We start from the raw sequence: 21,224 nt of genomic DNA, 5'->3' as shown, positions 1-21,224 counted from the left end.
GCTTTGTATCAAGATTGTTGTTGGGTATCATTGAGTCAGTTCAGATCACAGCTACCCCGTATAGGGTTTCCAAGAATCAGCAGGTGAGTTTGAACCATCGACCTTGTGGCTCAAGCAAACATTGCAGTGCTTATCCTACAGTGCCCCACCCCCACCCCAGGATTCTTTGTGCCAAGGAGACTGGCCTAAAGGAGAGCGGTTCAGGAGTGGGGCTTTCAGAGGTGGGGCCTTATTTGTTGTTAAGTTTATTGGAGTTGATTCCCTTTCATAGCGACCCTGTGTAGGGTTTCCTCGGCTTTTATTAGGCAGAGGTTATAGGGGAGGAGCTTTCTATGTGTGGCACTGAGAGGCAGGGCTTAGGGGAGGGTTTTTAAAGCCAGTGCACATGGAGCTTATAGGATGAAGCTTTGATGGACAGATCTCCGAAGGGTGGAATTTTGAGGCAGCTTTAAGGATGACGCCCTGACAGTTGGGTCTTGGGGTAGGCCTTGCTGAGGGGTGTGATGCTGAGGTATATGTGGGATGTTAAGGGATGGGGCTTGGAAGGTGGGACCAAAGATCTGATGGTGGGGGAGGGTTCGTGAGAAGGCAGGAATCTTCAAGTGTCTGTGGTGTGGTCCCACTCCCAGAGCTGGAAGAAGCCCACCAGAAGTGTCCACCGTGGTGGTACAAATGCTCCCACAAAGTGCTCATATGGAACTGCTGCCCGCTGTGGGTGAAGTTCAAGAACATCGTGCACCTGATCGTCATGGACCCCTTCGTTGACCTGGGCATCACCATCTGCATTGTGCTCAACACCCTCTTCATGGCCATGGAGCACTACCCCATGACCGAGCACTTCGACAATGTGCTCAGTGTGGGCAACCTGGTACGGAGGGCAAAAGATGGGTGTCTGAGCTGGGAGGCACTATTGGGGGGGGCGTGGGGGGAACAGGATATGGGAGACACGAGTTGGTATATTAAGGAGGTTTATGAGTTGACCTATGAGATATGAAGTTTAGGTTCCAGGAAAAGTGTGGAATGGTCCCTGGAGGGGTCAGGTGCCCTGGTGACAAGGGATGTTGGGTGACAGGGATCCCCACTTCCAGAGATTGTCATGGGCCTGAGAGAGACCAAGGAATGAGGCAGTGAGGCATATAGACATGGGTGCTCATACCCAAGAAGCCCAAGCTCACCCTGGAGATCTCAGGCACCCCTCACCCACTTGCCTGCTGCTACCATTTCTCCTTTTCTCTGGGAGTGGCCAGCCCAGCTCCCTTCCAGCCCATCCCTGTCCTGCTATTGTTGATATCTACTGATCCACTGCTTATCCCTGCCCATTAGGAGCATTATCACCTCATTGCCAGCCCCAGAGGAGCCTGACAAAGGGAGAGTCGCCTTCCCTCCAGCCTGGCCCCTGCCCCACCCTTCCCATCTCCCTCAGGAATTGTTACAGAATGGCAAATGTGCAAAATGCTCCTCAGAGGAGGAGGGGAGAGTGAGATCTAGCAGGATGAAGGCTGGGTGGGTGGCTCAGAATCAGACAGAGACCTTGGACTGCCCAGCCTGAGCAGCAGATTCGTCCATCCTCATGGAGATGGCTGAGGCAGCCGCAGCCAGGCCCAGGCACGGCTCGAGCGACAAGGGCAAGTTCTGAACTCCTAGTGCAGCTGCTCCCAGGGTGTGTGTGATGGTCCAGTCCCACCGGCCACCGCCCCCTGCCCGCACTGTGCTGCCATCTGGGCACCTGCTGTGGTCAGGGATAACTCCCTGGAGGGGCTCAGCATGTGCCCAGGCAGGCTGGGGGCCGGGACAGCAGGTGCTTGTCACAGGGAGGGGGAGGGCTGTTCCCAGGAAACTTTCAGGGACTATGCAGTCCTCAGATCCCTATGTCCAAGGCTAGGGGGCAACTCTGGCTCCTCATTGATCCCTACCCTAGACCTCCAAGTCCACTAAACTTTTTTGGTCCCCACCTGGTGTGGCGTTGTGGGTTAATGTGCTGGACTGCAAAGTTGCTTTGAACCGCAAGATAGGCAGTTCAAGCTCATCAGCTGCTCCTCAGAAACCCTATACGGAGTTGCTATGGGTCAGAATCAACTCGACGACACTTAGCAACAAGAACCAAGCAAGATAGAGAGTCTGTCAAGGTAGAGGCAGTGAACTGAACCCCCACGCCCCAAGAACTGAGTTTCAGAGCTGACTCAGTGGCGTATTTGGGCTGCATGACTTAGAGCTAACCATGTAACTTCTTAGTTTCTCAGCTATGAAACAAGTGTGATCAGCTCTCCCAACTTCATAGAAATTGAGATACTAATGAGGTTCTAACGTGAGCCACCATGAATGAATGTTGACCATTAAGATTGAGTTGAGGTCCCAAGAAGTCACAAAGTCAGAAGTTGGTGGATCCACGTCTCTGGCTTGTGCCGACCTCTTCCCTGTGCTCTGACCATTCTACCCTCCTGGCTGCACACAAATGTGGAGTGTGGGCACCACTCCTTGCACCTCTCCAGACTCCAGATCCCTTCCCCTCAGTATCCACAAGCTCTGCTCCGAGGCTGTGTAACAGGGATCCCTTCCCACCCACAGGTCTTCACGGGCATCTTTACAGCTGAGATGGTACTGAAGCTGATTGCCATGGATCCCTATGAGTATTTCCAGCAGGGCTGGAACATTTTTGACAGCATCATCGTCACCCTCAGTCTGGTGGAGCTGGGCCTGGCTAACGTACAGGGGCTGTCTGTGCTGCGTTCCTTCCGACTGGTACGTGAAACCCCCAGGGTGGGAGGCTGAGGAGAAACCTCAGGAAGCCAGCATTCTGCGAGTAAAGTCCCCCTCTGCCCTTGTGGATGACACATTCTTACCAGTGCAATAGGGAGAAAGAAAGCCGCTTCATCAAGGCTGCTGGGGGTGCAGGAGCTAACATTGGGTTTGATTCCATAATGACCTTGGACAGGAATGGAGTGGGGACTTCAGCCCCAATGAGCAGACCTGTAAACTGAGGCTCCAGGAGTTCTTTAGTGGTTGGAGTGAGACAGCACCCCACAGGGCATTTCTGTGATTTTCTTAACTTTGTTAAAGGAGTTCTCATTCATACCCCAAGGTATAGATAGCATAATGAGTCTTCATGTAGCTATTTCCCCACTTCAACCACTATCAAGTCTCTACAACTGTTGTTTCATCTGTCCCCAGACTTTAATGGGACAGGAAAGCATGTTAAAGCAAATCCCAACTATCATTTCACTTGTAAGCACTATAGTTTGTATCTTTAACAGATAAGGACTTTTGTTCCTCTTTTGATCCATAGATATAGATGTCCCCACTTTAATCAGATCACTCAGAGGCATGGTGTAAGGGTTCCAACTATTAGAATTAGTTCTCTCTCTTACGGATGAGGTTCCCTTATGTTGGACCTGGGGTCCCTGGGACTCATTCGTCCCTGCTGTCCCCCTGCCCGGCAGCTTCGTGTCTTCAAGCTGGCCAAATCATGGCCGACGTTGAACATGCTCATCAAGATCATCGGCAACTCTGTGGGGGCACTAGGCAACCTGACCCTGGTACTAGCCATCATCGTGTTCATCTTCGCTGTGGTGGGAATGCAGCTGTTTGGCAAGAGCTACAAGGAGTGTGTGTGTAAGATCGCCTCTGACTGCAGCCTGCCTCGCTGGCACATGCACGATTTCTTCCACTCCTTCCTCATTGTCTTCCGCATCCTGTGTGGCGAGTGGATCGAGACCATGTGGGACTGCATGGAGGTGGCCGGCCAGCCCATGTGCCTCACCGTCTTCCTCATGGTCATGGTCATCGGCAATCTTGTGGTAAGTGAGGCCGGCTGGGTGGCTTCCCAGCCTCACTCAGGAAACCCAAGTGAGAAACAAAACATTGTCGATACCATACCGACAAATGCTCGAGAAATCCAATCTGTATGCATTAGCGAGAGTAAGGTTTTCTTTATTCGATTTTGCAAAACCAGGCGCCCAAACCAGTAGACAGGGCAGATGCGCTGCATGGCCGGCCCACCAAGAGTTTGAATCTCCGGTCTCAAAAAATCCCCAGTTCCAGTTCCTCTTTTACTGGGTACTATGAGTCCTGGTGTGGCGCTGTGGGCTAATGCGCCAAACTGCAAAGTCATTTGAACTGCAAGGTCGGTGGTTCAAGCTCACCAGCTGCTCCATGGAAACCTTATACAGGGTAGCTATGGGTCAGAATCGACACGACAGTACTTAACAACAACAACAAATGGAGTTTACAATCTACCCCAAACGTCCTGTGTTCCCTCCCCCTAGTTCCACAATCTAGCCCGAATGGCATTCATGGTCTTAATGACCGGGTTCTTGTTCAAAGTTCCTAATCTTAGAACAGATCTCTTTCTCCCCTTCCCCTAATTCATCTTGCTTATATATCCCTGGCTGTGAATCAACAGCCTAGGTGTGGTCTAGCAATATGGTGTATCCTTTATTCCTGAAGATGGACCACCTTGAGAATTCCTCACAATGGGATATGGCTTCTTGCCTTGATTTCCTTTAAATCCCTCTAGTGCTGATTTTCTATTAAGTTGAACTGCTTGAAATTGCTAATACCTTATGTTTTCAATGACCTCTATCCCCGAAATGGCGATTTCGTATAGCTCTACCCAGAGGTTCTTATATTTTAACATACTTAAGAATTACTTGAGGTTCCTGGGTGGTACAAACAGTTTACATTCAACTACTCACCTAAAGGTTGGCAGTTTGAAAACCCACCCAGTGATGCTGTGGAAGAAAGTTCTGGCGATCTGCTTCTTTAACGATTATAGTGAAGAAAACCCTACAGAGCTCAGGTCTACTCTGTAACACACGGGGTTGCTGTGAGTCAGGATCACTGTGATGACAGTAAGTTTCTTTTTTGATTTAAGAACGTAGATTCCTGGACCCTTGTTGTTAGTTACCACTGAGTTGCTCCCAGCTTCTCAGGCACAGGGCGGTTTGTAACCTTCAGAAGCAGATTGGCAGGCATGTCGTCCAAGGTACCTCTGGGTGGGTTTGAACTGCAAACCTTTCAGCTAGCAGTTGTGCTCCTAACCACTTGAGCTACGCGAGAGATTCTGCAGCTCTGCAGTGGGGGACTCCTGGTGTGGCACTGTAGGATCAGATTTGGCCTGTGAACCACAAGTTCATCAGTTCAGACTCACCAGCTGCTCCTTGGAAACCCTAGACGAGGTCGCTATGAGTCGGAATCGACTCGACGGCACTTAACTTAGCAACAGTGGGGCCTTCAGATCTGACTCTCTAACAAGCTCCAAAGTGATAACAATGCCAGGAACCACATAGTGAGAGTTGTTGTATAGTGCCATTGAGTTGGTTCCAACTCATAGTGACCCTGTGTAGGATTTCCAAGGAGTGGCTGGTAAGTTTGAACCACTAACCTTGCCATTCAAACCAACCTTGTAGTCCAGTGTTTATCCTACAGCGCCATGCCAGGACTTCACACCACGAGCAGCACTGACGACAGTGGTTGTTGCCGCTAAGTGCCGTGGAGTTGGGTCAGACTCATGGCCACCCTAAAAGGGAGCTGGTGGCTGGAGGGGCCCTGGGGTGCGATGGCTAAGCACTCGGCTAATCAAAAGGAACTCACCAGCTGCTCCAAGGGAAGATTTCAGTTTAGGAAATCCTATGTGGCTGTACTACTCTGTCCTATAGTGTTGCTATGAACCTGAACTGACCCAAGGACCCAACAGTAGCAAGATAATCAATGACGTCAGACAGGCCTATGTTCTAATCCCAGCCGTGTGCTGTCTGCAGCGCAGCCTTGAACAACTACCGTTCTCTTCTGAGTCTGGTTGGGCTCCCTAACTGTCGGGTGCAAAAGGATAGACCCTCACAGGGTTTCTGAAGGGCTGACAGAGCAAGTGTAGACAAAGATACGGGGACTGTTGGGCCCTTGTCTTCCTTCTTTCCTTCCTCTGTCCCTGGAATTCGTAAAAAAAAAAAACAAGGTGAAAAATCAAGCAGGCAATGGGAAGAGGTGGCATCAATCACATAGGTCCTGCCACTTTTCCGCAGCTTGGGCCTGGGCATACGGTACAGGCTAAGAGCAGGGCCTGATGAGAAACAGGGAAACAGGGCTGGACTTGGTCCAGCTGACAGCATTTCTATGGCCGGGCCTGACCCTTCTCTCCTCCCCTTCTTGAAATGGGAGGATCAGCCTGCCCAGGTCCGCAGTGCTATGCGGCTGCCCCCCTGCGGTGGCTGGCACAGCCCTGGGCAAGGGGGGAGGGAAGACGCACACGTCCCCGCGTTTTGAAAAGGCTGTGGAATCCTTGGGCGGCTGGCTCAGCCCTTCTCAGATATCGATGAACTGCGCGTGTGGACAGGGGCTGAGCTGGGGGTTGAGGTCACCTCTCTGCAGGAGGAGATGAGGGGACAGAGAGAGGAGGACTCTGACTAGCTGTCCCTAGGGAGGGGAACCTTGGGGAGTGGGTAAAGAGAGGGAAGGTGCTCTGGTAGAACTTTGTGGCAGGATCTGGGGTGAAGAGTGGGGATGGGATATGGGTGTGACTGAGAGGGTCTGGGTTCTGTCTTGATGTGTGGGAACTCAACAACTTTTCAAGCCCCCTCTTGGCCGCTTACTGATGGAAAGCTGTGAGTCTTGACCTCTCTGAGCCTCTGTTTACTCCTCTGGAAAATGGGGATGATCTGATCTTGAGGGTTACATGACCCGTGGTCAAGGAAGTTCAGATGTTGGAGGGGGTAGGAGGAGGGGCTGGGGGCATCCCTCCTGCCGTGTGTTTGACCCTGTGCACAATGGGGTTTAATCTTCTCAGTCACCCTATAAGATGGTAACGGTATCTCTACCACCCATACTTCCCTACTCAGAAGCACCCAGCTTGGGGGAATCTGCCCTGGGTCTAGAACCTGGGTCTGTGTAACTCCAATAATACGTGTTGCTACCCGTAACAATGAAGACAGCTGACATTCCTTTAGCATTTACCCAGCATTCTGAGTACTCCGCATGCCTTCATGAGTGTAATGCTCACAACCACCCTATGAGAGATGTGCAATTTGATCTCTGTTTTATAGATGAGGAAACAAAGACACCAGGAGGTGAATTTGTAGCAGGCACAGGATCTGCACCCAAGCAGTCTGGCTCCAGAGTCCATGCCACTGTGCCCTCTCCTGCCGGCTCCTGACACACACTCACACTCACACACACACACTTGCTCTTCGCTGACACCCTTTTCAGACCCAGCTCTCTGGCCTTCCCAGTTTGCAGGGAGAAAAACGGCTGCTGTCCGCTGTTGGGCACTGCTCCTCCTACCCACCCCCAGGTCTCAGGGAAGCAACTGTCTGCCAGAGGAAGCCAATTCTCCAGAAGGGAGTATGGGAGTCATATAGCCCTGTCTGTGTGGCCATTGGGCACTTCCTTAGGGCTATTGTGAAGAGGAAGAGAGAGTGACTAGTTCACACATAACGCCCCCCACAGAGCCCTTGGGCGGGGAAGCACCGTGTCTTCCCCCTCCTCTCCACCTCCCACCCCCTGCCTTGCCGGGCTATTTCTGTCTCCAGCAGGAGTCGTGTGCAAAGCCTGCTGACCCAGAGAGCAGCTAATTCCCATCTCAGATGTGTTTCTGGCAACTTGACGCCTCTCTCCGCCCCCCATCACCCAGTGGCTTCCTAAATCCCTTCTAGTAGGGGCAGGAGGCAGGGGGCAGAAACCAGGAAGTCCAAGGAGAAGAAATGCCAGATGCCCCTTCCAGAGAAATAGGGGACAGGCATTTCAGCACTAGGGAGCAGTGAGTTGATAAAAAGTCTCATTTAACAAGAAAAGGCAAATGTAAAACAAAAAGTTCTACTGAATAGAGGAGGAAAAGGATTGAAATGAAGTTTCCCAGTAAATCTTAAATACCTGAACCCTGTTATTGATCCTATTATATCCCTGACAGTAGCAGTGGAGGACAGAAATGGGATCCTAAAGTCCCCCATCACCCACCCTGCCTCGTCACCCACATCATATGCCCAAGTCTCAGTTTCCTAATATGCAAAGTGGGGGTGCAGTTGTGATTTAGCTTGTGTGTTTAGCATGAGGTCAATATGACCAATAAGTCTGAGTCCCTTGTGCTGGCTCAAGGTGGCGCCCCCCAGGGGCTCGGAGGCTGAACTGAGGCTCCCACAACCCCTGCTACCCAGGTGCTGAACCTGTTCCTGGCCCTTCTGCTGAGCTCCTTCAGCGCGGACAGCCTGGCAGCCTCCGATGAGGATGGCGAGATGAACAACCTGCAGATTGCCATTGGGCGCATCAAATGGGGCATCAACTTTGCCAAGACCTTTCTCCTGGGGTTGCTACATGGCAAGGTCCTGAGCCCCAAGGAGATAATGCTCAGCCTTGGGGATCCCTGTGAGGCGCTGGAGGCTGGGGAGAATGCCCCTGAGGACGAGAAGAAGGAGCCACCACCCGAGGAGGGGGACAGTGACCTGAAGAAGGACAATCACATCCTGAACCACATGAGCCTGGCTGATGGCTCTCCCTCCAACATCGAGCTGGACCACCTGAACTTCATCAACAACCCCTACCTGACCATCCAAGTGCCCATCGCCTCTGAGGAGTCTGACCTGGAGATGCCCACAGAAGAGGAGACAGACACCTTCTCAGAGCCTGAGGATAGCAAGGTGAGCCCGTTGTCCCTGGGCCCGGCTTAGGGACTGGGGGGCCAGGTACACTCAGATTCATGTATTTTTATGAGCAAGTCACGAAACCTCTCCAAGCTTCGATTTCTCCTTCTATAAGACGGGGTCACTGTACCTACTTTATTGTGACCAGTAGGTGAGTTTTGCTTGTAAAGTACATAGTTGTTAAGTGTCATCCAGTTGGCTCCACAGCAGGACTCCTCCACATTGTTAAGTGCTGTTGAGTCCATTCCGACCCACAGAGACCCTGTTTAGGGTTTCCAAGGAGCAGCTGGTGAGCTTGAACCACTGACATTGTAGTTCAAACGACTTTGTAGTCTGACGCATTAGCCCACAGTGCCACACCAGGACTATTGTTATTAACAGACTATTAAATGCTGCCTGGAGTCTTGGAGAGGCACTGTAGGATAAACATTGGACTTCTAAACAAAAGGTTGGAGGTTCAAATCCACCAGTCGGTCTTCAGAAACCCTATACAGAGTCGCTATAAATTGGACCCGACTTGACAACACTTAGCAAGTTTGGCTCCCTGGGCACTCACTTGCCAGCAGGTGGCGCTCTTGGACAATACACTAACCTGTGGCACCTCAGCCAGAGGACTGAGGGAACTAAGGAGGAAAAAATTTACGTTGATTCTGAGTCACCGTGACCCCAAATTTCAGAATAAAACCGTCATCCATAGGGTTTTCGACGGTTGATCGTTCCAAAACAGACCACCAGACTTTTCTTCCGAGGTGCCTCTAACCTTTTAGCAGCAGCCAAGAGAATTAACCGTTTGCATTATCGGCCAGGTGGCATCATTGATGGCGTCAAGTGTGGCAGCGGTAGTGAGGTTAGCCCAGGATCGGACACTGTTTCGTTCTGCTGTGCATGGGGTCACTATGAGTCGGTTCCGACTCGATGGCACCTGACAACAACAACAACATTACCCAGACACCCAAGAGGCCTCTCTTAACACCCCCTCTGGAGTTTTAAACTCCTGCTTAATCCATGCTATAATCACCAGTTCCTCCTAGACCCACCTAGGGCTTGTCCCAGCTTCCCTGTGTGGGCTAAGGCTCCCTCCTGGACTCTGCAGAAAGGGTCCCAGAGGGGCTGCTGCTGAGCTGAGATGCCCCCTCCTCCTATCCCTCCCCAACAACAAGGGTGGTGGCCTCCCCTAGAAGGCTGCTAGTCTTCCTTGGAGAGCTGGCCTGCGCTCTCTCACCCACTGTCCTGCTCTGGTGGGGAGGGAAGAGCACCCACCCAGGGCAGAGATCCAGCCACCCCACCGATCAGCCCAGGGCCTGGCTGGGAACCAGAGCCTGGATGAACTTTGCCCTGAAAACTCTTGAATCCTATTCCCCCCAAATATGTGGCATGCTGACTTACCAGGGGAGCAAGAGGCTGCCCAGGTATAAATACCCAAAGAAATGCCGACCTCGATAAGAGGATCTAGGAGCCTGGTGGGGGGGAGGGGCTGCAGAGATCTGGGTCCAGTGCTTTGGGAGGGAGGGGCCTGGGGACTCTTAAAGGGGGCAAGCATGACACCAAGGAGAATTGTTTGTGGAAATTGGGGTACACAGGAGGGGCAAGTGAATGTCCTAGTTGACCTAAGTCTCAGTGCCTCGGTTTCCCTTTCTGTCAACTGGGAACAAAGACAACCTCTCCCCACCACAACCTAGCAACCCCCATTTGCTGTTCACCACTCTGGACCCAGAGTCATCCCAAGCTGCCTTCTTGATGTGTTTCTTCTCTGTCTCTCTCTTGGGTGTCGCACACCCTGTCATGAAGGGGTCACCCCCTGAGTGAAGCAGGAGTCCACAGACTGGCCTGAGGCAGCCCCAGAGGAGGTGGGAGGAGGCTGGCCGGGCCAGCACACCTCCCCCACCCACCCCTCTGCCTGATCAGGTTCCCTTGGCAGAGACAATTTTGGCTGGGGAAAATTTTCCATCCTTTCTGGATTTCTCAGCCAAACAGACCCTGGTGGTGGGAAGGCTCAGACCTCAGGGCACCAAATGTTCATTATCTGTTAACTGTGGCACCCCAATTATATCTTGACCCCCTTTTTATACCCTGCCCCCTCAAAAGAACCCCAGCCTTCCAAGTCGGGCTTCACCCCCATTCTACCTGAGTATGTCCACGTCCCCCTGTTCCCCTGCCCCTCCCAGGCCTCGGCTCTGCCCTTTGCAAATGGAAGCTCCCTGAGGGTAGACACCCTCCCTGGGTCTGGTTCTGCTTCCACACCCAGTACCATGCTGAGGTGGGATAGCTAATCCAGAACCAAATGAAGGAAGGAAGGACTGGGTTGCTCCCCTTTCCTGGTGGTCTCCAGCCTGATCTCCTCCTGACCCTGTGGCCCCCAGACGCTGCCACCGCCTCCTCTGTACGATGGAAACTCCTCCGTCTGCAGCACAGCTGACTACAAGCCCCCTGAGGAGGACCCTGCGGAGCAGGCTGAGGAGAACCCAGAGGGAGAGCAGCCAGAGGAGTGCTTCACCGAGGGTGAGGGCCAGAGCCGTACCCTACAGGGACAGGAGGGGGACACTGCCTGGCCCAGCCCCAGCCTGCTACCACCCCAGGCACTTGTGACCAAAACCATGCCAGGCCTGCTTCGCCCACCTTACCTGGGAGAATACACCCTGCGAGGGGTGTTGGTGCCCTCCACAGCTGCATTGTGCATGTTCTGTGCAGAGCCCTCCTGAGGGCAAGTGGCTGCTGCTAAGACTGCCATCCTCTTCCTCAACTTCCTCTTCCAAGCAAGGCCTGCCCACGAGCCCTTTATAAAGAACCCCAGAGAAAAATGTGACCCAAGGCCTTAGCTGGCAGTGAAGGCTGGTTAGCCAGGAGAAGGAGGATGGGAACAGCCAATAGCCACCCCTGGGATCCCATGGTGAGGGGAGGAGATGGGATCCTGGGGCTGGAGGCAGTAAAGTGGGGCACCCAGGAAGTCTGACTGAAGCATGACAACTGGGCACCCTGCGGCAGCCCTCAGGCCTTAACAAGGTTCCCGCCCCCTTTCCTCTCAGCTTGTGTCCAGCGTTTCCCCTGCCTCTATGTGGACAGCTCCCAGGGCCGCGGGAAGAAGTGGTGGACCCTCCGCAGGGCCTGCTTCAAGATTGTTGAGCACAACTGGTTTGAAACCTTCATTGTCTTCATGATCCTGCTCAGCAGCGGGGCTTTGGTAGGCACTGCCCTGGGGCACGGGTTGTGGGCAGAGGCAAGTGCTAGGTCCAAACATCTGGAACTTCATTCTACCCACACCATGGGAGGCATGTGGCCTGGTCAGTCCTAAACCCAGGGAATCTAAAGGTTCCGGATCTAATAGAGACAAACCCACCCACCATCTATCTGTCTGGATTCTGACTAGACAGCGTGGAATTGCCCAGTAGAGTTTCAAGAATGGAGGTTTTACAGAAGTCAACTGCCACGTCTTTCTCCTGTGGAGAGGCTGATGGGTTCAAACCTTTTGGTTAGCAGCAGAGTGCTTTAACCATGGCACCACCAGGGTGCCTGGATATGGCATAGAATGCACTCATTGTCTCAAAGCCACAGTGGGACTTCCTTGTTCTGTAGGTTCTGATGGTTTATGCACCCCACCATTTCAGTGGGAAGGTGGAGAGAGCCCTGGATAATTAGGGCTGAAGGGGGGGACGATAGGATAACACTGTATCACTGACAAGTCTTCTAGCAGATTGTTGAGCGTCCCTAGTTTTAGACCTGGGGACAGGGAGCTAAGAGACTGCTACCAAGAGGGTAGCCCTTCATCCTCATGAAGGGGGCGGGAGGGGGAGAGGGGGCCTGGGCATGTCAACCTCCTGCCCTCTGGTCTGACCCCATGCTGAATCCCTGGGAGTAAGCCACATTAGACAGGGCAGCCCTGGCCACTCCTGTTCATATTGGTGCCCCCAGGCCTTCGAGGACATCTACATCGAGCAGAGACCTGTCATCCGCACCATCTTGGAATATGCTGATAAAGTCTTCACATACATCTTCATCATAGAAATGCTGCTCAAGTGGGTAGCCTACGGCTTCAAGGTGTATTTCACCAATGCCTGGTGCTGGCTCGACTTCCTCATTGTAGATGTGAGTCTCTCAGCCCCAGGCCACTAGCTAGACCCAGAGACGGTCAGTGTATTTTGGGCCCCAGGTCAGTGCTGCTCCCACAGACTGGCCTTCTGGCTTCTCCAACATAGAGCTGCCCTAGGGATCCAAGGGACTAAGGAAATGTTTTATTTCTTCTAAGGGGGCCAGTGTTTGTGGGGCACTTTCATCATGTCTCTGCTCACCCTTCCATCTACATCATATTACTGTTGTGGGGCCCAGGTTCCAGGGGAGGGGCATGGGGGATGCATTCTGCAGCTGGGTGGAGGAAGACCTCCCCATGAGGGCTCTGTCCCCCTGGGCCGTGTCCTTGGGCTTGGAGGAAATTGAGGGTCCTCACTCACTCACACTCCCTTTTGCAGGTTTCCATTATCAGCCTGGTGGCCAACTGGATGGGCTACTCGGAACTGGGACCCATCAAATCACTGCGGACACTGCGGGCTCTGCGTCCCCTGCGGGCACTGTCCCGATTTGAGGGCATGAGGGTGGGTTCTGAGGGGCACTCTTGTGTTGGGGGCTGGGTTGTGACTTGTGACCACCACTAGGGGGCGGCAGAGGGCTGAGATTGCCTGCCCTGCGTAGAGGTCAGTTTAGCGGCCCTGGAGACAGATTCTCAAGCACAGTACCCTAGACCTGCCCATGCAGCCTCAGGCCTCCTCTTCAACCTGTCCTTAGTTCATCTCCACCACTGGGGAGCGGGGTTGCAGCACCCAGGAGAAGGGAGAGCAGATCTGTGGGTTCTGAGTGCCTGTGGGTTTGTGGGTATCCATCCACCATCTCAGACCGGCCCCCAGGGCTCTGAGGCCTGAGCAAGTGGGAAGATGTTTGTACCCTGGCTCTGAGCCCCTTGAGCTGGGGTCATGTTGAGGTCGGAGAGGATACCCTCAGGCCTGTGATAGCAGAAGTGGCAGGGCAACACAGCGTTTGGGGAAGACTAAGGGGGCTTCCCAAGAGATGGGAAGACTGCTAGCAACAGACCCCTGCTCCTAAGACAAAGCCTGGAAGGCAACTGGTTGTGGCCAGCAGTGTGCCTTCTGTTGCTTCACAGGGCCGGCCAAGTCCTGGGCCTCTGACCCCAGGGCCAGGGGGCTCTCCCAGCCCAGGGGAAGTGACTTGCCCACGGCCGCACACCTGGCTAGTGCCCCAGCCCGGAATAGAAGTCCCCAGGGCATCACCAGGCAGTGCGAGCGGCCCACTCTGTCTGGAGAGAGTGAAATAGCTTCTCCTTAAAAATGGGCACTTCTCAGATTCACCTCCACCCGGAATGGTGCGGTTGGTCTGTGTGCTCAGCAATGGTGGGGGGCAGGGCACCAATCCAGGGGTGCTGTAGCTTTGAAGACCTTCAGGGCTTGTTTCCTGCACCTGAGGCTGTGAGCAGATAAGCAGGGGGACTGGTCACGTGTGCTGAGTTTCCTATGGGGGCTGAGAAAGGAGTGTTTGTCTCCTGCCTGGTGACCCGTGGCCGGGCTGCTTCCCGAGAAGCCTCCGGCCAAGCAGAGAACCCCACAATCAAACCCCAGTGCAAACCCACCCTTGGCCTGCGCACACATTCACACACACACCGTGGCTTCCCCCCAGCCTAGGCCCTGGCTCAGAATAACCCTTCTCCAGGAAGCCAGCCCTGAGTAACAGTGCCTACCTCTGCCTCTGCCTAGACCCCTGGTTAGTGAGTAGGTGGGAAGCACTTATTCAGAAGAGGTGGACCTCTCCCAGCTGCCTGGACAAGGCTCTGTGGGTGATCTGGTGCTCTCGTGTTAATCTGGTGCTCTGATTATGATCCGGTGCTCTGGCCCCCAGGTGGTGGTGAATGCCCTCCTGGGAGCCATCCCCTCCATCATGAACGTGCTGCTCGTCTGCCTCATCTTCTGGCTCATCTTCAGCATCATGGGTGTGAACCTGTTTGCCGGCAAGTTCTACTACTGCATCAACACCACCACCTCTGAGAGGTTCGACATCTCCGAGGTCAACAACAAGTCTGAGTGTGAGAGCCTGATGCACACAGGCCAGGTCCGCTGGCTCAATGTCAAGGTTAACTATGACAACGTGGGCCTGGGCTACCTGTCCCTCCTGCAGGTGGTGAGTATCACCGCTGATCATGCACTGGCTGACACGGAGCTGCTCTTGTCTCATTGCACCTGGCCCCGCTCCCTCTGTTACTCTTTTAGACAGTTGCCCACTCTGTTCTCAAGGTTGTGGGTCCCTGAGATGGTCTCTAGACTTCTCTGGGCTCTAGCTGATGCCTGCCAAGGAGCTCTGGTAGCATAGTGGTTACGAATCGGACTGCTAATCTCACAGTCAGCAGTTTGAAACTACCAGCTGTTCCATGGGAGGAAGATGAGGCTTTCTGCTCCCGTAAAGATTTACAGCCTCGGAAACCCTGTACAGGGTCGCTATGAGTTGGAACCGACTCCTCGGCACATCACAACAACAAATAGGCTTTGGGAGGCCCAGATGGAGACGGGAGGAAAATGTATGGATGATGTAAGCGAGGAGAAAGCTCCTCCCTTCTTACTCCAACCTCACTCTTTCAGGCCACCTTCAAAGGTTGGATGGACATCATGTATGCAGCTGTGGACTCCCGAGAGGTGAGTGTGGGTCACTGAGATGGGGCTGTTGAGAGACCACGGAGAGTGGACTCAGACTGGAGACACAATGGCACCTTCCACCCCATCTTCACACCATTGTCACTCCTCAGAAGTGCCAGAGACCTGGGCAGTCTGAGGGTGGACGGGGCCCACCTCTGGGCCCAGTTATTTCCTGCCCAAAGTGTGATGGGGAGTAGGGAAAGGCCAGCGTGTTGACCCAAGCCCACTGCACCCCATCCTGTGCTGTGGCCCCACAGAAAGAGGAGCAGCCGAAATATGAGGTGAACATCTACATGTACCTCTACTTTGTCATCTTTATCATCTTTGGATCCTTCTTCACCCTCAACCTCTTCATCGGTGTCATCATCGACAATTTCAATCAGCAGAAGAAGAAGATGAGTATCCAGTCGGGCCTGTCCTCCCTGTACCCTCCACCTACCCCATGCCTGCTTTCCTTCCACCCTTCCTGCCTTCCTTCTTTCCGTTTGATTTTTTAAACCCTGTCTAAGCACCTATAATGCTGGTGGTGGTGGTATGGCTGAAGTAGCAAACTTGGGTTCAAATCCTACTAAGCAACCTTGGCCTCCCTGGACTTCAGTTTCCTCATCTATAAAATTGGGTTGGTACCACCCCATTTCTCACTTAGTCTAAGGCCCCCAACGAGATATTGATGGAAAGTTTCTGTTATGAAATAGACAGGAAGCAGAGTTGATCCCCATCACCCCCCGAACCCACTCCCTTCTTCTCCTCACCTCTCCATCTTGGAACCCTCCAGGACACCCCTCTTCTTCTATCCAAGCCCTTTTGCATGGTCAGGGGGTTGCTCTAAGGAGGGGTCCTTGAGGTAAGGGGGTCTTGGAGGCCAACCTTACGTATTCTATTCCATTATACTTTGGAGGAAAAGACATCTTCATGACAGAGGAACAGAAGAAATACTATAATGCCATGAAGAAGCTGGGCTCCAAGAAGCCTCAGAAACCAATTCCCCGGCCCCAGGTACCACCCCTCCTCCGGCAGCCAGGTCAGACCATAGCTTGTACCCTGAGAGGGGCAATGGAAGTCAAATGCGGCCTGTGCTCTGTCCACTAGACTGTGTCCCTGGTGGGAAGCTGGGTCCACCTGCACAAAGGCCTGCCTTTTCAGAATCTTCCCAAAGGCTTCACCCTCTGGGCTAAGCAGAACCTGCTGAACTTGAGCTGCTGGTTTGCTCTTCTTCCTTTCCTGTGCAGCCCCCCCACTACCCACCCATCTCCTCACCTGGGACTCTCAGTGGTCTCTGAGGCAGGGACTTCTAGAGAGAGAAGAAAGAAAATGTCTAGACACACTCCACAGTGAGCAGTGACTTTGGGAGTAGCGCAGAAGAGCCCCAGAATGAAAGAGGTGCTTAAGGACCCCAGAGAAGAAGCTAGTCAGAGGGATCACCCACCCCTCCCTTTCCTGGCAGATTCTACCACAAGCCTTGACACCTCCTCCGTCTCTTAGCTCTCTCTTCTCTGCCATGCTGCCATCCTGTGTCTCCTGCCTGTCCTCTGGGCCTGGTCATCCCCTTCCCCATTTCCACACTCTGCATCCTTGCTCTAGAACAGGATCCAGGGCCTGGTGTACGACTTTGTGATGAAGCAGATGTTCGATATTACCATCATGGTCCTCATCTGCCTCAACATGGTCACTATGATGGTGGAGACGGATGACCAGAGCAAGCTCAAGGTGGACATCCTATACTACATTAACATGGTCTTCATCATCGTCTTCACGGGGGAGTGTGTGCTCAAGATGTTTGCGCTACGCCAATACTACTTCACCGTTGGTTGGAACATTTTCGACTTTGTGGTTGTCATCTTGTCCATTGTGGGTGAGCAGGCCCAGGCTGGGATGGGCAGGGCAAAGCTTGGCTGAGCCACTGAGGGATACTTGGTGTTTATGTCTCGCGTACACACACCTACTTGTGTACTTGGCATGCTCACAAACACACACACCTGGCATTCACACTGATATGCAGAGTTCACACAAGGCTGGGTTCAACCAATCATCTGCACAGGCATGAACACAGCTCAAGAAGCGTTTGTCTGACCAATAGATCCATAGTCAAATGCCACGTACTTAGTGACAAACATAAGAAGACTGCTCCAGTCTGCATACATGCTGGAGATGCCAGGCATGCCACTGCGATAGCAACGAACTGCCCCTGAGTGGGCATTTACTAGATAGCCAACACTGTGCTATGAGATAAGGTACTGTCCAGCCGTTACCTCACTAACTGTCCAGATGTCATGGAGCCCTGGACTGCAAGGTCGGCTTGGAACACAAGGTCAGCAGTTCAAACCTACCCAGCCGCCCCTTGGAAACCCTATACAGGGTCACTATGAGTCAGAGCCAACTTGATGGCACTTAACAACAATTGCCGCAATGCCACGAAGCAAATACTGTTTTCACTCCCATTTTACAGATGAGGAAACTAAGGCACAGATTAAGTGATATACCCAGAGTCACACAGGTGTATACACACATGCATGTACACACACACACACACACACACACACACACACCCTTCTATCTGTGGCCTCTGAAAACAGCTTTAGGAACAGGTCAGGACAGAGATGTAGCCCCTAGATCCCAGACCCCTGGGAGAGGCTGGCCTAATCAGTCAGGTCCTTCGGGCTGTAGTTTGAGGATTGAGCTGCTCTATTGCTTCTGAGGAACAGGTCTCCTTTGGGCCTGACCCCTGACCCTGTCCCCCTGACCCAGCCTCTCACCCTGAGGCTACAATCCTCACGGCTTCCTCCCTACAGGCCTTGCGCTCTCTGACCTGATCCAGAAATATTTCGTGTCACCAACGCTGTTCCGTGTGATCCGCCTGGCACGGATTGGGCGCGTCTTGAGGTTGATCCGTGGGGCCAAGGGCATCCGGACACTACTCTTTGCCCTCATGATGTCACTTCCTGCCCTCTTCAACATCGGTCTTCTCTTGTTCCTGGTCATGTTCATCTACTCCATCTTCGGCATGTCCAACTTTGCTTATGTTAAGAAGGAGTCGGGCATTGATGATATGTTCAACTTTGAAACCTTTGGCAACAGCATCATCTGCCTCTTTGAGATCACCACTTCAGCTGGCTGGGATGGGCTCCTCAACCCCATCCTCAACAGTGGACCTCCAGACTGTGACCCTACGCTGGAGAACCCAGGCTCCAGCGTCAAGGGTGACTGCGGAAATCCCTCCATTGGCATCTGCTTCTTTTGCAGCTACATCATCATCTCCTTCCTCATCGTCGTCAACATGTACATAGCCATCATCCTGGAGAACTTCAATGTAGCCACTGAAGAGAGCACTGAGCCCCTCAGTGAGGACGACTTCGAGATGTTCTATGAGACATGGGAGAAGTTTGATCCTGACGCCACACAGTTCATCGCCTACAGCCGCCTCTCTGATTTCGTGGATACCTTGCAGGAGCCGCTGAAGATCGCCAAGCCCAACAAGATCAAGCTCATCACACTGGACCTGCCCATGGTGCCAGGAGACAAGATCCACTGCCTGGACATCCTCTTTGCCTTGACTAAAGAGGTCCTGGGAGACTCTGGGGAAATGGACACTCTCAAGCAGACCATGGAGGAGAAGTTCATGGCGGCTAACCCCTCCAAGGTGTCCTATGAGCCCATCACCACCACCCTCAAGAGGAAGCATGAGGAGGTTTGCGCCATTAAGATCCAGAGGGCCTACCGCAGACACCTGCTCCAGCGTTCCGTGAAGCAAGCATCCTACATGTACCGCCACAGCCAGGATGCCAATGGAGACGGGGGCCCAGAGAAAGAGGGACTGATTGCCACCACCATGAGCCAGATGTATGGCCACGAGAACGGGAACAGCAGTGTGCAAAGCAAGGCTGAGGAGAAGCCCTCAACAGAAGACTCCGGACCTGCCATAGGGCTTACATCCATCAGCCCCTCAGACACTGCCCTCCCTCCCTCCCAACCACCGGGGCAGACAGTGCGCCCAGGGGTCAAGGAGTCTCTTGTCTAGTGGACAGCAGTGAGGTGACCAGCTGAGCCTTGGCACAATCCCACAAGTTTCCCGGGGTGCCTGCATGTGGAAGGAACAGGGCTTTGAGTATGGGAATATGCCTGGCTCTCTCATGGGGGACACAAAATTTGGTCATGCTGAGGCCGACCCCAGACCTGAGCACCTGCCCCCTCAGACCATTGAAAATGGGAATTGCTCTCAGGGACTTCATGCTGGGCCTGAGGCCCCTGCCACCATGATTTTGCCTTCAAGTTGTTCTAACTTTCTCATGGGCCCTGCTCCCTTCCTCTTGGTCTGGGCTGAAGGGAAGTCAGAGCATCCGAATCTGTGCTTCCAACTTGGGGAGGAGCCAACCTGTACTAGAGGGCGTGGTTACCCTCCTTCTCCAGAGTCTTAAGGGCTACTGGCTTCTCCCCATGAAGTGACTTAGGCCTCCCTCCACCCAATCACAGACAACAATGTCTTAACTCTGCCCACTCAGGGATTGCCTGGAAAAAGGAAATGGCCCACTCATGGCTCCACAAACTTGCTAGGCCGCTGGATCCTGTTGCATCGGCCTTGTCCAGTCCCACAGCTCCCCTGGCTGGCCCCTAGGGGAAGAAAAGAAGAAAGACTCCACTTGGCAATTGTCTTTTTCTAGAAAACAAGGGTAGGTGGTACAGACTGAGCCCCTCCAGCTGTATGGCTGCTCTGGGGGCTCTTTCTGACCTGAGCATCAGATCTGGAGAAGGGCTGGGGACCCTGACACTCATTAAGAAGATTCTTGTTCCTCCCTCCCTTCCCCACTCCCCCGGTTCGCATCTTGGGGCTCCATGAAGCCCCATCAAGCCTCAGAGATCTCCTTCTCACATCCCTACGCTCATCGTTTCTCCCCCATCATCCTTTTTTTCCTCTTCTCAAAGTGATCCTGAGAATGTTCTGGTTGAGTCCATCTTAGAGATTCTGACACTGGGGTATGCCACAGGAAAATCCCACCTGGCTCAGGCTCAACTTTGCTACATCCTGCTGCCTGGCTCACTGGGCAGCTCTTCTGCTGGCTTCTGCTGGCTTCGCTGACCCAGAAGCCTCTGGCTTCTGAAAAACACACAGAAGCTGAGCTTGAAGGAGAGACTGAGAGATCTGCTCAGGGGTTGCTGGATTGATTCACTTGTCTGTGTACCTGTGTGGCTTCTGCCTGCCTGTATGTCTGCGTGTGTGTGTTCAGGGATGTGAGTCTATATTTGTGTGAGCCTCTGTGTACCATGAAGCCTGCATATGTGTGAGGGTCTGGATGTATTTGTGTATTTATGTGTCATTGTGCTCCTACAGTGTCTGAAGATGTCCCTGTGTGTGTGTGTGTGTGTGTGTGTATTTGTGCATATTTGTGTATATGTGTGTGTCACTGTGCCCCCATGAAGTCTGAAGGTCCTGTATGAGTACAAGCTGATGCATGTGTGTCCTTTGTGCAGGTCTGTCCAAGTGAGTGTGACTGAATTGTGAACCTATGTATGAGCGAACACATGTGTGCATGTGAACACGTGTGAGTGTGAACACATGTGGAATGATTTGCACTTTGGGTCCCATGTTGGCTTAAGTTCCTCTTATTTCTCGTGAACAGTTTGAATAAAACTCAGGAAACAGTAAAGCCTTCAAAACAAGATGTGTGTGTGTGTGTGTGTGTGTGTGTGTGTGTGTGTGTTTGGATGTACACATGTCCACAGACCCATTCTCTCACCTCTTCTCCCAGGTGTCCCTCTCTCTCACACCCCCACCCCACCCCTTCCTCAGTTTCTCTTCATCATCCCCATTGCCCCAGCCTGGCTCTCCATCTCCCGTATGTGTCTACTCTGTGAAAAGAGGCCTCAACTCCTTTCATCTCTTCCTACAGTGATTCTGTCTCTTCCTTCAGAAGGTTCCTCCAAT

The 21,224-nt window shown here is 53.0% G+C and overlaps 1 protein-coding gene across 1 annotated transcript in view; it reads left to right on the top strand.

Annotated features, from left to right (window-relative positions):
- The window catches only part of SCN4A (sodium channel, voltage-gated, type IV, alpha subunit), a 28,071-nt gene extending 8,749 nt beyond the window's left edge, over positions 1 to 19,322 (top strand). The window contains exons 11-24 of the mRNA XM_006833580.1: positions 630 to 868; positions 2,566 to 2,739; positions 3,438 to 3,794; positions 8,142 to 8,621; positions 10,985 to 11,123; positions 11,648 to 11,802; positions 12,531 to 12,704; positions 13,085 to 13,207; positions 14,520 to 14,798; positions 15,254 to 15,307; positions 15,565 to 15,702; positions 16,199 to 16,303; positions 16,889 to 17,159; positions 18,097 to 19,322. Of these exons, the coding sequence (XP_006833643.1) occupies positions 630 to 868; positions 2,566 to 2,739; positions 3,438 to 3,794; positions 8,142 to 8,621; positions 10,985 to 11,123; positions 11,648 to 11,802; positions 12,531 to 12,704; positions 13,085 to 13,207; positions 14,520 to 14,798; positions 15,254 to 15,307; positions 15,565 to 15,702; positions 16,199 to 16,303; positions 16,889 to 17,159; positions 18,097 to 19,322 (3,914 nt within the window). The remainder of the gene's footprint in view (positions 1 to 629; positions 869 to 2,565; positions 2,740 to 3,437; positions 3,795 to 8,141; positions 8,622 to 10,984; positions 11,124 to 11,647; positions 11,803 to 12,530; positions 12,705 to 13,084; positions 13,208 to 14,519; positions 14,799 to 15,253; positions 15,308 to 15,564; positions 15,703 to 16,198; positions 16,304 to 16,888; positions 17,160 to 18,096) is intronic.
- The last annotated feature ends 1,902 nt before the right edge of the window (positions 19,323 to 21,224 follow it).

Source organism: Chrysochloris asiatica, unplaced genomic scaffold (assembly GCF_000296735.1).
Source record: "Chrysochloris asiatica unplaced genomic scaffold, ChrAsi1.0 scaffold00007, whole genome shotgun sequence".
In the NCBI taxonomy this organism is placed as follows: domain Eukaryota; kingdom Metazoa; phylum Chordata; class Mammalia; order Afrosoricida; family Chrysochloridae; genus Chrysochloris; species Chrysochloris asiatica.
The sequence above is the reverse complement of the archived record's forward strand: the minus strand, read 5'-3'. Positions and strand labels throughout refer to the sequence as shown.